This window comes from Antennarius striatus, chromosome 15 (genome assembly GCF_040054535.1).
Source record: "Antennarius striatus isolate MH-2024 chromosome 15, ASM4005453v1, whole genome shotgun sequence".
In the NCBI taxonomy this organism is placed as follows: domain Eukaryota; kingdom Metazoa; phylum Chordata; class Actinopteri; order Lophiiformes; family Antennariidae; genus Antennarius; species Antennarius striatus.
Window position 1 is genome coordinate 20,556,348 of NC_090790.1, and position 16,353 is coordinate 20,572,700.

General features: G+C 49.7%; 1 protein-coding gene across 1 annotated transcript; it reads right to left on the reverse strand.

Moving 5' to 3' along the window:
- Positions 1-149: 149 nt before the first annotated feature.
- On the reverse strand, positions 150-14,811 carry loxhd1a (lipoxygenase homology PLAT domains 1a). Its single transcript, XM_068333948.1, has 35 exons — positions 14,494-14,811; positions 11,820-12,070; positions 11,607-11,742; positions 11,305-11,465; positions 11,127-11,213; positions 10,908-11,043; positions 10,664-10,818; positions 10,410-10,570; positions 9,696-9,772; positions 9,423-9,619; positions 9,134-9,326; positions 8,881-9,041; positions 8,464-8,794; positions 8,236-8,387; positions 7,207-7,340; positions 6,702-6,850; positions 6,525-6,629; positions 6,319-6,447; positions 6,077-6,244; positions 5,813-5,994; positions 5,624-5,740; positions 5,242-5,404; positions 5,010-5,164; positions 4,721-4,930; positions 3,940-4,060; positions 3,660-3,868; positions 3,402-3,587; positions 2,983-3,110; positions 2,757-2,874; positions 2,078-2,255; positions 1,652-1,837; positions 1,387-1,557; positions 1,170-1,305; positions 874-1,029; positions 150-788 (listed from the first exon to the last, which is right to left on the reverse strand). The coding sequence occupies exons 1-35, from the start codon at positions 14,513-14,515 to the stop codon at positions 308-310; spliced, it is 5,802 nt and encodes a 1,933-aa protein (XP_068190049.1). The 5' UTR covers positions 14,516-14,811; the 3' UTR covers positions 150-307.
- Positions 14,812-16,353: the final 1,542 nt, after the last annotated feature.

Below are 16,353 nucleotides of genomic sequence, written 5' to 3' on the forward strand. Positions count from 1 at the left end.
CTGCTAGTGTGTCGCTGGCAGGCAGGTTTGAAATGAAATTTATAAAACCAATCAAATAAAGGTGTAAAAGATGCTGAAGGGATGTAAGAACTGCAGTCAGCTGATGAACGTGAATCACAAAAGGATTTAATGTGGTATCAAAGGCCCGCGGTGACAAACCGTCCCTGATGCTGGGTAAAGACTGGCACATTCTGCTTCCTGTCTGCACAGGAAACAGTCACATCGTTCTGCTGACGTCAAATATGGAACTGCAGTGGAGTAAAAACCGAGAACACGTCTGAGTTCCTGAGATTAAATCTCACTCGCTCTAGTATTTTGGGTAGAGGAGCCGGGCGATCCGCCCGTCAGCTTTCTTGGTGTCCAACCACTTCCCGCAGAGGAAGATGGTGGTGACCCCGTTGGCGGTGTTGGTCACCTCCACCCGGTCCAGCAGCCACCCGGGGTTCACGCCCGAGTTGTCGTGCTCCACCCGGACCTTCTGCAGCTCCCCCATGTCCAACATCTCCAGCAGGAAGCGGTCGGTCTGCTCGCGTTCGAAGAGGTTCCGGAGCTTCTGTCGCAGCTGCCGGCGACCCGAGTCCCCGTTGGAGCCGTAGATGGTGATGAAGACGTTGGCGTCGGTGCCCGCTCCCTTCTCGTCGCCCGTGATGACGATGATCTCGTACTTGACGGGCACCAGGCTTCGAGCTTTACTGGCAAAGCTCTCGATGGACTTGGTGCACTCGAAGGTCAGGAAGTCGTCCCTCTTTGGGGACAGAGGGATGAGGGCGTTGCAGACGAAGATGTACCTGAAGGGGAAGATGGGAACCAACAGGAAAACCACCAAAACCACCAAAACCACCCAACACAGACCAGAAGTCGCAGCCGCCTTACTTGTTCCCCAGTTCCCTTTCGGTGACGACGACCCGGTCCACGTGCCAGGAGAAGTCCCCCTTTGGTTTCTTGCCGTCTTTGGGGGAGTGTCCCAGACAGATTCCGGCGATGTCACCCAGGTTCTTGGAGGAAAACTCGAACCGGTCAACGTTCCCCCTGGAAGAGAAGAAAGAGAGTGGATCTTCATTCCACAGAACCGGTACTGAGCTAAGGGACTCGGTTCTGGTACTCGTGACCTAATCATTCACGATTAGGTCACGAGTGGAGACGGAGTCTCACAGGGACCAAACACCCACCGCAGGAACCTCTTCTTCTTGGAGTTCTCCATCACCAGCTCCTTGGATCGACCCTTCCTCCCCTCCAGGATGATCCAGGCGTTCTCTTTGGTCTCTCCTTCGGCCGTGTCTCCAGTCGTCACACAGACTTCGTACTCTTTCAGGACAGAGCAAAGGAAGCAGCTCATTCAGACGTCATCGTCTCACTTCTACACACAAACGTCTCTCCATCCTTTACTTGTCTTCTCGTCCAGGTCCAGGTAGTCGTTGTTGGCGCAGGCCAGCTCCCTCATCAGCTGTCCGTCGTCGTCGTTCTTGGCGAGCCAGCGGTCGCAGGGAAAACGGAAAGTTTTGTCCATGAGCTCGTCCTTCACGTCCACGTAGTCCAGGTGCCATCCTGGGGCCGGACCTGGGCGTATGATCGCAGCGTGACCTCAGAGCGTTCGCCAACCAGCACCTCCACGTGTCACACAGAGGGGTGTTGGGTCTGAATGACCTCTGACCTGTGTTGTCGTGCCAGACCCGGACCTTGGAGAGATCGCCCAGGCTCAGGATGTCCGAGAAGCAGAACGTGTCCAGCTGCTTGCGCTCAAACTTGTTGGACCTGTTGCATTCCTTCAGCGCCAGCGTCCCCGAGTCGCCGTTCTCCCCAAAGATGATGATCCACACGTTAGCATCAGTGCCGGCCCCTGACGAGAGATTGGATCAGATTAAAACACACTTTAGATATGAAGTTATAGATGACAGGTAACTTCTAACAGCTCAACCAGGACAAAACAGAAGAACTTGAGGCCTCCTGTGGAGGTCTGTGGAACCGTTTACCTGCTCTGAAGATGAAGGCTGGACCTTCATCCTATTCTTTAGTTTTTACCCGACAACGATTGATGGATTAAGATGAGGCGAGTCTGCGTGGCGTTCAGAAGGTTCACCTGAGATGTCGCTGGTCTTCACCTGGATGACGTAGGTGGTGAGCTCCACCATCGTCTCCTCGTCCACCACGGCTGCCATCTCACAGATCAGGGTCCTCCTGGGCCCGCGGGTTCTGGACAGCCAGTCCTCGTAGGTGAACGCTGACTCCTCCTCCATGGTCAGGTTCCTCATGATCACCTAAACGCAGGGCGGCACCGGCTTCAGGTGTGATGTCACGCGTGAACACCTGACATGAAGACACACCTGAGCGTCTGATGGCGGCTCACAACGCTGGAGATCACACTAACAGACGCTGGAACGTTCCTGAGTGTGTGTGTGTGTGTGTGTGTGTGTGTTTGTGTGTTTCTTTGTAGGTGGGTGAATTATTGACAATTCTCCTGCAGGCACAGATCGGTGTGTGTGTGTGTGTGTGTTTGTGTGTGTGTGTGTGTGTGTGTGTGTGTTGATTCTGCGACCTGCAGCCTTCATTCCAAGGTAAAAATACACGCGTGTGCTCCTGTGTACTATTGATTTTTACATGCAGTTGTGTTCTTTGTTTTGAGGTTCTTCTTGAACGCGGAGCAGAGACGACGTAAACAGAACCATCGGCGCCTCAGCCTCTGATGTCCTGGAGTCGGATCGGTGTGTTCACTGACCGGTTTAACCTGAGGTCCACCAGAGACCCGCGGACACACTGACCTGATCCAGGAACCAGTCGGGTCGACTCCCAGAGCCGTCGATACGAATCCTCATCTTCCTCAGGGGGGCGATGTCGTCAATGTCCATGTTGAAGGTGTCCTCCTGGCCGCGTTCAAACCTGGACCAGCAGGTAACCAGAGGTAAACCAGTGGATAACCAGAGGTAAACCAGTGGATAACCATTGGTTAACCATTGGTTAACCAGCTGACCCCAGACCTTCACCCACCGGTCCTCGTTCTTCTGCAGCAGCATCTCCTCCGTGCTGCCGTTGGCTCCGAACACCGACATGTAGATCCGGGTGTCCGTCCCGGCGTTCTGCACATCTCCGGTTACTATGGTAACCTCGTAAATAGTCTGGCATGGAAACTCATCAATATTAATATCACAATAAAAAATTTTTTAAAAAGAGCGTAGCATCAGGGTAAGCAAGGGCGGGGCATGGCAGACGGGGCATTTACTACTCTTCCTCTTACATTGTTCTGCTTATATAATGAGATTCGAGCCCATTTAAGAAGAACTCAGCATTAACCCTGAGACAAACAGCTGTGTTCAAACCACCCTAAGCAGTAGCGTGTGAATCGTTCTCTAAACAGACTTTTAACGTGTCGACGTTCACTCGGGGTCACGTTGGGGTCGTGTTCACACCTTCTTGGAGATAGAAATGGCCTCTGCATCCAGAACGTTGAACACTCTGGACGTCAAGCCGTCTCCTCTGTCTTTGGCCAGCCAGCACTTACAGGCAAAGATGTATTTGACCCCTCTGGTTGGCACGGCAACAGCCACCTCATCCACCAGCCAGCAGCTCTCCGGGGTCGCTCCATCGTGGCCGAGCTAGAGGAAGAGGAGAGGCTGTCTTCATCCGACACGGGGGTGTGTGTCTTCAGGACCAATCATCTTCCTCACCTCCACCTTCTTGATCTCCCCCACGTCAGAACCCCCACACTCGAAGCTCTCCAGAGATCCGGGCGAGAAGCCGGGCGTGCCGTGGGGCAGGTCCAGCCACAGCCTGTCGGTCTGGGTGTGGTCGACGCCCGTGATGATGACGTACGCCCTGCTGGTGGTGCTGGCGTCACGCTCCAGCCCGGTGCAGATGGAGATGTGGTACGGTATCACTGTGGGGGGGTGGGGGGTCACTCATTAGAAAGGAAGGACTCCAGCCCAGCGGCGTCCTGACGGTTCTCACCTGGGAGCTGGACTTCCTCCTCCTGCTTCTTCTTGCTCTTTTTGTTCATGTTGCTGTCGAGGCTCTTCAGCGTCAGAGCCGAGCTCTTACTGTTCAGGTTCTCTCTGACGCCGTCGTAGCCCTGCAGCAGCGGCGAGTGAAGGGTTAAGTGTGTAAGACCACACGATGATCAACCCAACAAGACAGAACTTCAGATCTAATCTGGTCTGAGTTGTTAATCTGTGCTTTTATTCATCAGCTGATGGTGGTGAATTTTGATGTAATCATTCTGGAGGAGCCTCAAGAAGGAGCAACAGAAGAGTCTGAGGGAAAGAAGGACGTCTGGAGACAGTGGTGATGGAGGGATTACAGACAGTGGTGATGGAGGGATTAGAGACAGTGGTGATGGAGGGATTAGAGACAGTGGTGATGGAGGGATTAGAGACTGGTGATGGAGGGATTAGAGACAGTGGTGATGGAGGGATTACAGACAGTGGTGATGGAGGGTTTACAGACAGTGGTGATGGAGGGATTAGAGACAGTGGTGATGGAGGGATTACAGACAGTGGTGATGGAGGGATTAGAGACAGTGGTGATGGAGGGATTACAGACAGTGGTGATGGAGGGATTAGAGACAGTGGTGATGGAGGGATTACAGACAGTGGTGATGGAGGGATTACAGACAGTGGTGATGGAGGGATTAGAGACAGTGGTGATGGAGGGATTAGAGACAGTGGTTGGTGATTGTCTCGTCCAACAGGAAGTGGAGAGACAAATGCTTGTGATACGTCTCACAGCCCACCTTGACGTAGAAGACTCTCTGGATGAGTCGATCCTCCCTCTTCCTGGACAGCCAGCGTTCACACAAGAACAGAAAGACTTCCTCCGAATCCTCGTCCACCACGTCCACCTGGTCCAGGTACCAGTCCGGACTCACCATACTGTTGTCATGGCGGATTTTAATCTTGAACACCTGTCCGAGGTCGACGGCCTCGATGGTGAATTTATCCACCTGGAGATAAAAGATGTTCTGGAATTATTCAGAGCGATGAAGCGTCTCATTGGCAGGTGTTACAGTCGTGGTTCCTCACAGATCCCCGCTCAAACTTGTTGCCGTTAGTCTCTGACTTGCTGAGTTTCCTCTCGCCCGTGTCGCCCAGGTCTCCGTAAATGGTGAGGAAGACGCTGGCGTCAGTGCCGGCGCCGTACACGTCACCCGTCGTCACCGCCACCTTGTAGGTGTGAGCTGAGGAGAGGGTGACGTTAACGGACGCACAGGGAACGGGTCCGAGTCCCAGGAAACCACGGTGTTCACCAACGTACTTTCCAGAGCATCTTCAACCTCAACTTCTGTGATCTTCAGGTTTCCGTCCCGTGAGAGCTTCTCGGTGATGATGTCAGAGGGCACCAGCTCCCTCACCGTCTCGCCATCGTCCTCCGACTTGGCGAGCCAGCGCTCACACGGGAAGATGATGGTCTCAGAACCCTGACAAGGAAGACGAGGGAATGGAACAGAGAGAGGTATGTCAGCAGTGTGTTGAAGGGTTCCTGTCGTCTGACAGGAGAACGTCTCCCCCTACTGACCAGAATCAGTGGTTTTCTGTGGGCCCAAATATGTAGATTAGATTACATGAGATTAGATGTTCTAGCCAGGTGACGTTCTAGTGTCGGTTCTCGTGATGGAGAACCCCCTCCACCTCAGTACCTTTCCTTTCCTCAGCAGACGTCGGATCTCCACCCTGTCCAGGTGCCAACCCGGGTTGACCCCACGGTTGTCGTGACCGATACGGATCTTCTCAATGACGTCCCCGACGTCTTCTAGCTGCACAGGAAACAAGACATTGGGGACCCCACCTCCTCCACCCATTGATCCACTCCCAACCTGCTGCTGCACCTCCACGATGAACATGTCCTCAGCTCCTCTCTCGAAGTACATCCTCCTCTCCCTCTTGTTGACGCACAGAGACTTCTGCTGGCTACAAACGGCGTTTCTCCCGTACAGGACGATGAAGACGTCTGCATCTGTGCCGGCTGCAAACACGTCGCTCGTGAAGGTCTTGATCTCGTACGGGACGACTGCAGAGCAGAAACACTGTCAGTATTTCACATCGTCTTCCTCTCATCGGACGAAGGTCATGCTGGGCTCGGTGGCGTTTACAGGGGGTGTAGAGCTCCGTCTGGAGGGGATTCGGGAACAGGTCACGGACGATGGCGCCGTCGTCCTCCCCTCTGTCCAGCCAGCGCCCGCAGGGGAAACGCAGCTTCTGTCCCAGAGACGGAGCATCGATCTCCACCCAGTCCAGGAACCATCCTGCAGAGCCCCCCCCTGAAACAGGAGAACACACCTGAGGACGTCTTCTAACCCGACGCACCGAGCGTCTAACCCAGGCAGTTCTGTACCACGGTTATCGTGTCCGACGCGCAGCTTCTTCAGCGGCCCGATGTCCACGGCCTCCACGGTGAACTCGTCGGTCATTCCCTGCTCAAACTTATTCCTGTGAGTCTTTGAAGCCTTCAGGTTAATGATCCCTGTGGACGATGACATCACACAGCCATCAGATTACAATACAGACACACATGCACAGAGATTTAATCTGATGGATTACCGGTATCATCTTTGGAACCATACAAAGTCATGAAGACGTTAGCATCAGTCCCAGCGTATTTTTTCTCCCCTGTTTTGATCCTCACTGTGTACGTCGTTGACATGGCTGTGACAGAAAGAAGAAGTTTAGAATGTTGACCTGCCTTCTTCATCAGTGTTTGTCTCTTTTCCTTCTCACCTTTCTGTTCCAGACCAAGCGTCGCGTCAGAGTCTTCCTCATCATCGTCCCCTTTCTTCATGAAGGCCTCGTCCACAGGAACCAGCTCCCTGGCCAGCTGTCCATCGTCTTCATCCACAGCCAGCCAGCGTTTACAAGGGAAGAAGTACCTGGAGCACAGCAACGCAGTAAAAATGTAGGTTAGATTCAGGGACTATTAGTCCTGTAATAAAGCTTTAAAAACACAGCCATCTTTATCTGGATTAAATCTAGAGACAAGCCATTGTCTAAACGCAGAACCTGGTTTGGCCACACGGGGGTGCTCTACAGACATTTCATGGGTAACAGTGACACCTGCTTTGCAAATGGTTGTTGAATTGTGATAACTGTAATAGATTTTGTGTGTAGGAATGACTTCATTTGTTTGTTAATGAAATAAACGACCGATGGTGTTGTTGGAATGAATCCCTAAAGGGGTTTGTGAGAACATGCAGCTTCACATCTGAAGTGTGTGTCGTCGACATACGTGGCGTCATCTTTGTTGTCTATAATCTCCACCCTGTCCAGAAACCAGCCGGCGCCGGCCTGACTGTTGTCGTGTCGTATCCTCAGCTTCCTCAGGGTCCCCAGGTCGACCGCCGTGATGTTGAACACGTCCTCCTGGCGACAAAGGGTAACGTAAGTCACAGGTTTTAGGTTCGCAGCCCATAGAACCCTCATTATTTATTTATTTGAGCTTTACTTAAACGATTAGACTCTTTAGATCCGACCTTTAACAACAGGAAACAGTATCGTCGATAGCAACCAACAGAAAACTACCAGATATGATGTAAAAGAAGACAGACGACTCAACATAATGTTTAACCTCTATCAAAATCGTTTTATAGGAAATTCATAGGAATGACTTCACGAGCTTAAAAACATGTTTATTTGCCCCCTCAGAGGCAGATTTACACGAGGGAACAGTTAGCTCCAGGAACATAGACAGGGCCTCTTGGTGACCTCTGTCTGCCTCCTCGGCTGGTGGTATCTCAAGCTACACAATGGATCTGTATCACCATCCACTGGGGGAGTCTGGTTCCATTTCATTTGGTTAAGCTATGGTTTGGGTTTGGGGGGTAACCACACACTTTATTTTCTTTAAGAACAATGACTTGGGCATTTATTTGGTCTGTCCTCACAGTGGTGGACCCTGGGTAACTGGTGGTATCTCCCTCTACTGGATGGATCAGCGTGATTTTGTCATACATTTATGATTATTGTTAGTTTTATTATTATTGTTGTGTTGTTAATCTGTATATGCGGTATCTACTGCTTCGTCTGTCTGCCCCTGTTAAAAGGGTTTTGGGGTGTTGTTCCTTATCCGATGTGGGGGACGTGCTGCTCGCAGGACACAAAGGTCACAGGGATATCGTCCGTGTGCAGATTGTAAAGACATTTGAGACATTTTCTGTGAGTCTGGGCTATATAAGAATAAATAAACTTGAATGAAACTTAGCTTAGCATAAGCTAAGCCAAGCACCTGAACAAAGGATGTGACAGAAATAAAGGCTACCTGGCCTTTCTCAAATTTGTTCAGGTTGTTTGATTTCCTGAGTCGTCGCTCGCCCGTGTCGCCGGTCTCGCCGTAGATGTTGATGTAAACATTGGCGTCGGTCCCCGCCCCCCACATGGTTCCAGTGAACACATGAATCTCATACGAGTTCACTGCAAGGAGGACACACATCATGTCAGTGAAAACAGCTCACATTGCCATAACCGATCTCATCAGTGATCTATTTACGCTCCAAGTCTTCATCATCCTCCGTCAGCAGCTCCACCACCAGCTCCTTATCCTCCTCATCCCTGGCCAGCCAGCGATGGCAGGGAAACGTGAAAGTCTCCACCACCTCCTGCAGCTCTTCAACGATATCCACCTCCTCCTCCTCTTTCTTCTTCTTTTTCTTGTCTTTCTTCTTGTCTTTCTTGGTGTCCTCCTTCTTCACCTCGACCTTTACCATCGCCATCTTCAGCCGCTTGATGTCCACCGTCTCCAGGAACCAGCCGTCACCAATCCCCTTCCCGTCGTGGTAGATGCGGATCTTGTAGATCTTACCAACGTCCTGAGCCTCGATCTGGGTTGTCAGCGTGAAACGATGGTCAAACTTCCGACATGCAGCAACGCAACCTTCATTCATCGTGAATCAAGCGTCATTCACACCTTGAAGATCTCCGTTGTCCCACGTTCAAAATTGTTTGAGCGACTTTTGAGGGTCAGAACTTCAGTTTTTCCTTCATCTCCATAGATCTGACAGAAGACATTGGCGTTGGTGCCACCAGCTCGCACGTCCCCTGTGACGACTGTCACCTCATAGTTGATCACTGTTAGGAAAAAGTTATGAGAGCAGACCAATAACGTTCACTCCATCATCACTGCGGTGTTTAAACTCATGAATCCTGGCTGTTTCAGTTACATTTTTCAATGTCCAAAATCTCGCTGGGATAGATCTCAACCTCAACTTTCCCATCAGCCTCGTCTTTGCAGAGCCAGCGGTGGCTGGGGAACATGTACTGCATCCCGTGGACCGGAACCGAGATCTGCACGCTGTCCAGAAACCATCCAGCCCGCAAGCCCTCGTTTGTGTGGCCAATCAGAAGACGGTTGATCTGGAAACAAGGACATTAGAAGATAAAACACACACTGTAGATGTTCCAGGACCATGAGCTGTCTGCGTGAGGCAAGTACATATCTGAAGAACTTGCCCGTCCGATGTCACAGGTCTCCAACGTGAAGATGTCAGTGCGTCCCGTCTCAAAGTAGTTCCTCAGGTCGTTGTCGGAAACGGCCAGTATGACCTTGCTGGTATCTCCCTTCTCTCCATACAGCTTCACGAACACTCTGGAGTCCGAGCTGGCTCCGTTCACACTACCCGTCTTGATCACTATGTGGTAGCTAACGTCTGAGGACAATAGCATGAACCCTTTCACCCTCCGTTTCTGCTTGCTGATCCTCCCAAATGTTCTTTACGCACTCACTGAAGAGACGCAGTCCATCTCCAGCCGGAACCAACTCACGGATAATCTGCCCGTCATCCTCGTTACGATCCAACCACCTGAGGATAAACACATCAACTGAATCCTGTAGCAGGAAACACAGAACGACAGTGTTGTTTCTGACTTATTCTCCCAGAATGAGGTCTGGAAACAGACAGGGTCACTCCAATTCAAGAAACGGACCTCTGAAGACGGATGATGTGTGTCGACAAGTAAAACAGAAGAACTGCCTTTGACAAAACCCTTTAGCCTCAAAACGGATGTTATTAATCTGAAAGCAGGATTAATCGGGACTAACACATGGTGTCATGTCAACAATATTGTACATGTACGTGATTCACTTCCTGTCGGACCGATAGGAAGACTCTGTCCACTCGTAACTCGGCACCCCGGTCCTGCGGTTTGGCCCTGGTAACTGGAGGAGCACGCCGCCTGACCGTTGGGCATTTAGGGCCCATTTGTTGCAGTAAACTCATCCATCAGCTGCCAGCGACTGAAACCACACCACTGGAGAAGCAGTGAAAGTCAGTCTGACTGAGCAGACTTTTAGGAGACGTCGGCCCAGATAGATGGTGTTACTGCAAGTTGCAGTTGAAAGAAACTCTCAAAATGTACAAACTTAAATCACTACATAAAACTGAGATCAGTCACCACGTTATACACGACTATTATTTCAATCAGGAGCACCCCCCTTGCCTGAAACAGGGGAACTCGATGGCCAAAGTCTCTGGCTGGCCCTCCTCCCTGACCATCACCTTATCGAGGAACCAACCACATCCCCCGCCACGGCCGTCGTGACCGACGCGCACTCGGTGCACCTGACCCAAGGACACGCACTCGATCAGAAACTCATCATGCTGGAAGAAGACAAAGAGACAAGTGGTGTAATGATGCTCGCCACGCGTACGCCAAACAATACTGGTGACTCTGTGTGTTGTTGATTGATTCACATTGCCCTTTTCAAATTTGTTGACGTTGTTTTTGCTCATAATCATGAGTCTGTCTCCGGTGTCGCCCAGGTCACCAATGACGTTGAGGAAGACACTGGCATCGGTGCCGCTGCCGCTGACATTACCGGTGCAGATGGTCACACGGTATTTCATCACTGACAGGGAAACCAATGATTAAAAGCTTCATCCTCACATAACGGGTGACTTCACGACAGTGTGGACTGTATTCCTAGTGTTTCCTTACACGGCAGAGGCTCATGGATCAGAGCTCCGGTGGCTGGAAGCTCTCTGACGATCTCATTATCGTCCTCATTGACGTCCAGCCAGCGGCCACACTGGAAGGAATATTTCTCTGCTGTGAGGGTCTTCAGCAAAGTGACCTGAAGGAAATTACGACCATCATGTATGATGATTATCTTATCTTCATCTTCATCTGTGTGGCATCTAGAACGTAAGGCCTTACCTTTGCTAAATGCCAGCCAGCAAACGGATGTCTCTTCTCGTGCCAAATGCGGAGTTTTCGGAGTCTTCCTATGTTTGGCAGTTCAATCTACAGTGATCCCAACAACCAGTAAGACAACAGAGAACCGTATGGTGGAGGAGTACGACGTGTTCTCGTAACCACACCATCTAAGGCTAACCATGAATTTATCCAGCTGGGCCTGTTCAAAGCTGTCCGAGTTGTTTTCCAGTTTGATCTCGTCAGACTTGCCGTTCTCCCCGTAGATCTGCAGGAACACCTGAGCGTCCGTTCCCGCCCCCTTCACGTCCGATGTGAAGATCCACAGGGACCAGGGGTACTCTGGAGCACGGACGCAAGCAGGGAAAGTTTTAATCAAGACATTTAGTGTTATTAGGACCGAAAAGTAAAGACGTTCATTGGATAGTTTGCTGTAAATACAATGTGTGACGTGATATCTGTCAGTGGCGTGAGGGCACCCACTCTTCAGTTTCTTCTGCCTGAGAGAGACCATCTCGTACAGCTCCCTCTCGATCAGTCCGTCCCCCTCGTCCTCATCCAGCCACATGCCGCACGGAAATGTCTGCTCCACACCCGTGAAGGAGCAGTAAACCACCACCTCCAGAGTAAAGAGGGGCACGGTTGGAGGGGGGGCATTCAGAGAAACACTTCATGATTGAACATGATGAGGAGTACCTTTTCACAGTACCATCCAGCACCCACCGCCCCATTGTCATGTCCGATGGTGACCCTGCTGAGGGGGCTGATCAGCTCGCAAATCTCCACGTTGAAAATGTCAATGAGGCCACGTTCAAAAGCCCCGCCTTCCAGGAACACTTTACCGCTGTTCTTTAAGCCTTTGGAGCCGTGCATCACCATGTGGATCTTGGAGTTGGTGCCGGCACCTCTGACATCACCAGTCATCACCTGAACGTTGTAAATAATCCCTGTGAACACGTAGAAAATGATCAGGGAGCACGATACCATAGTACACAGCCAGTATCTACAGCAGGGGGGTCAAACTCATTTCCACTGAGGGCCACAAAGGGCCAGATGTAACTAATAAATGTAACTAAATGAAGTGAACTGTTCTGGTAGTCGTCCTCGTCCTCTCACCAGAGCAGCACGGCGGCGCAGCGGTAACGCTGTGGCCTCACAGCCAGGAGGTCTGGGGTTCAAACCCCACTGAGGGCCTCTCTGTGAGGAGTTTGCATGTTCTCCACGTGTCTGGTGGCTCCAAAAACATGCGCATAGTTCAAGTTAAAATGAGAATAGGTGTGAAGGAGGGTGTGAGGACACACCTGGGGGGTCATTGTAGTAGGAATTGGTTCTAAACCTGGTTACACAAACATTTTGGTGGTTTCCTCCACCTGTGAACCCATAAATACAAGTTCCAAACCAGATCCAGCAGCTGAAGGTTTAGCTCAGAGAGATGAGAGGAGGAACTCAGACCTGAGGTTACGGGTTCAAATCCCACCCCTCCCTTCATTTTTCTGGCCGTTTCCTGAACGACGAAGACAAATACGCCCGGAGAAAAGGTGTGAGCGTGAAGGAATCGGTAGCGTGGTGGGTTAGCCCGTAACCATTTGAGCCCCCGGTGTCACATTCAAGTCCCAACCCAGCGCTGCAGGTTCTGGATCAAAACTGTGTCTCGCAGTAACGAGGCCCGGGGGGGGCCGTGTCCCCTCCGCGTTGTCTGGAGTGTAGAAAGAGAGGGTTATGGAGCCCTGAGCCAGAAACGACTGACCTTTTACTGCTTTCATGAGAAACATTTTAATGTAGTAGGTAGAAGGTAGTTTGCTGCCGCCAGGCGAAGAACGTTCAGATGAGGTGAAGTTTGTAGGAAACGAGATCAGGTTGTTGTTTTTTTTGTGAAGAACCTGTGATGTGATAAACACAGGAGATATTTTTCTATCATGAAGGTGAAGTAACGTCTACCAGTAGACTGAATGAACAGGATGGAGACACTATTGATGAAATAGATGAGAACCGAAGAACCTCTCTGGGATCTACAGAGAAAAAGGTCTTTGAGGTTAACTTCCTGTTGGACGTTAACTTCCTGTTGGACGTTAACTTCCTGTTGGACTGACCGACCCTTCTGTCGGGTCCAGGAGGCTCGTGGACTCTGTCTCCAGCTCTCTTCAACTTCCCCGTTCCAAACGTGGAGGCGGGCCACATCCGGCCCGCGGGCCTTAGTTTGGGGACCGCTGCTCTACATGATCCACCAGTTCCAGGACGGATCGCTGTTACGACCCAGATCGTTAGAAAGAGTCGTAAGCAGAAGAAACCGACGTAAAGGGTTAACGTAAAAATATTTGATAAACCAGAGATTATCTTAATCCCTGGACAGAGTAAAGGTTTTCAAGATTAACTAAAGGACCAAAGGCAGCTGCTCAAAGGAACAGAACCACAAGAGGACCGCTGGAGTCCTCTGGAAATTACTAGTGAAAACCCCCCCCCAAAGTAATCTGATTACAGTTGTACTAAAAAAGTAGTGAGCACCCCCCCCCCACTCCTAATGCTAACACAATCCAGTGACTAACTCGGCCCACTCTTCACAATGTGGTCACAAGTTTGGTTCAAACATCTCCAGGAGCAAACAGCCCCCCCCCGTCTGAACAGCTGAAGACGATTTGAGGACTCCTGCTCTGATTGAGGAGAACACTCTGCACCAATCAGGAGCCGGGGAGGGAACAGGTGGAGTGGGCGGAGCCAGGACTGAAGGGTGGTGAAGCGTTGGGAGGAGGGAACCAATCAGAAATACACACACGCCCATGCAAACCCGTAACAATCACACACAGATGTGTTGTTAGTTCAACACAAAACACCCCCAAACGGTCACAACGCTCGTCACTAGGGAACCAAACCCCCCCATCACATAAGGCAGAGGTGTTAAGGTCAAATACATGGAGGGCCAAAACAAAAAATTTGCTCCTGGTTCCGTGTTTATTTAAACATACTGAAGTGAACACAGCCCATTGAACACAGTGTATTATTTAATGATTAAGTGAATAAAGCAATATTATGTCAGTAACTTCAAGGGGAAACATTAATATCAAGATAAACGCATAAATGAAATCGCACTCGGTATAAACTGAAAACGTGTTATTATGCTGCTCTACGATCCGACCAATCACTGCTTTGAAATAGTAAAATAATAAATATTAATACATGTTACCATGGCTCTTGTCTGCAATTTCCCCCGAGTCCATTCAACTGAATTAAATAAAATAAAACCTAAACTCTATGGCACCCAGACAAAACATTTGTTCTTCCTTCAAAGACAATCACGAAACAAATGTACAAATTGAACCGAATTTAAATGTTGAAAGTCGTTCCTGCTGCTGAGGCTCACTGCTCCGAGGCTGACCTGATGTCTGAAGGTGTCTCATCGTTCACACAAGTTCATCACAGTCCGGGGTCAGGGGTCATTCAGGGGTCAGGCTCTGAGCTGAGGAAGACTGAAGGTGTTTCGTTCAGCTTCATCAGGGAGGAACAATCTTCACACACACCAACGCGTCCGAGAAGCTGAAACGGTTACACTTAACAGAAGACACGCAGGTTTACCTTTGACCTCTCTGAACATGAACTCTGACCCCCACCTGGCTTAAACCCCCTGCTCTCAGCGTCCACTTTCCTTTTATCCATTTCTGAGGTGGGGGGTAACTAAATCCACCCTCCGCTCTGAATGAAATCAAAGCCCTCTCGATGCGCTGCACTGACTTCCGCTACCGGTGCATTGTGGGGAATGTAGTGTTGGTGCGTGCAAAGACCAGCGGGCGGATGCGGCCTGCGGACCGGTTCTATTAGTAATTAGTAATCATCATAAATAAATAATAAATAATCAATCACGGGCAAGATCTGTCCCGCGGGCCGTGGCTTTGACAGATGTGGTCTAAAAAAATGCTGTTCTTCGGTCGGTTTAAAAATTGTTGTTTATTCGGTTGGATGCTCGGTCGGTCTAAAAAATTTTTTTTGGTCGGTCGGTCGGTCATAAAAATGGCGTATTTTGGTTGGATGGTCGGTCAGGCTGCCAGTCTATAAAGTTTTTTGTTGGCTGGAAATTATTTTTTGTTCAGGTGGTCGGTCTAAAAGAATGTTTTTTTTGGTCAGATGGTCGGTCAGTCGGTCAGTCTAAAAAAATTAAATTTTTGTTCTGTTGGTCTGTCTAAAAAAATTGAATTTTTTGGTAGGATGGTTGGTCGGTCAGTCGGTCCAAAGATTTTTTTGTTTTTACGGTTACATTGTTTTCCTAAAACAATGTTCACAACAGCTTATTCTAGATGTTACGTCACAAAAATAGCGCATCAGATTGAAACAGGCCACCATGACATGTGTTGCCCTCACCCATTGGTTGCACTGATCCGACCAACACGTCTCTCTGGATTTTTCCATCATCTTCATCCATGGCAAACCAGCGATTTACTGGGAACTCATAAACTTCTTTATTTCCCATGTCATCAATCACAACCTGGAGCGACATGTTGGACAGGATCAGCATACAGGAAGTGTCTGTGCACATTTAGAGCTCACATGTAGATCAACCAAACCTTATCTAAGAACCATCCGGCGGATGAGCCCCTGTTGTTGTGGCCAATGGTGATCTTGCGCAGCCTCCCCAGGTTGGGTGCCTCTATCGTAAACTTGTCCTCTGACCCTCGTTCAAAGTTGTCTTTGTCGCTGTCCAACCGTCTCTCCCCTTGAGTAAAACACAAAGTGTAGTTTTGGAACATGAATCAAACATGAAACCATATGCAGCATCAATAACAACCACAATAAACAAGGCAACATCCCGCGACACCCTTGAATTCAAGAGTTTACCCTGACCTACTCTCATAATGGTCGCAGCAATGAATTCTACATTGTACTATCAGGTATTTGGTTTTTCATTTCGTATTTGTAAGTTGACCACTGCTAGAGGTATACTGTAGCAGACAGACTCAGGACAACCTACAATATTGTTCTGGGCATTAAAAGGTTTAACGTTGAAAATCTGACCTTGACCTAGTTTTTCAATGTCAAGGCTGTGATCTAATCTTCATCCCCTTGCCTCCCTGAATTTAACGCCTTTTGTTTCGTCATTTTATCTTATCTGGTTCCTGAGATGATAATAATAATAATAATAATAATAATAATGATGATGATGATGATGATGATGATGATGATGATGATGATGATGATGATGATGATGATGATGATGATGATGATGATGATGATGATGATGATGATG

Bases quoted from the DNA above. Each gene is read 5' to 3' on its own strand.
- loxhd1a (XM_068333948.1), bottom strand. From the start codon at position 14,515: ATGAGACACCTTCAGACATCAG. The intron at 6,851-7,206 runs GTATGTCGACGA...GCTGTGCTCCAG, and splicing joins GACAACAAAGATGACGCCAC to GTACTTCTTCCCTTGTAAAC. The intron at 5,995-6,076 runs GTAAACGCCACC...TCTGCTCTGCAG, and splicing joins GACGGAGCTCTACACCCCCT to TCGTCCCGTACGAGATCAAG.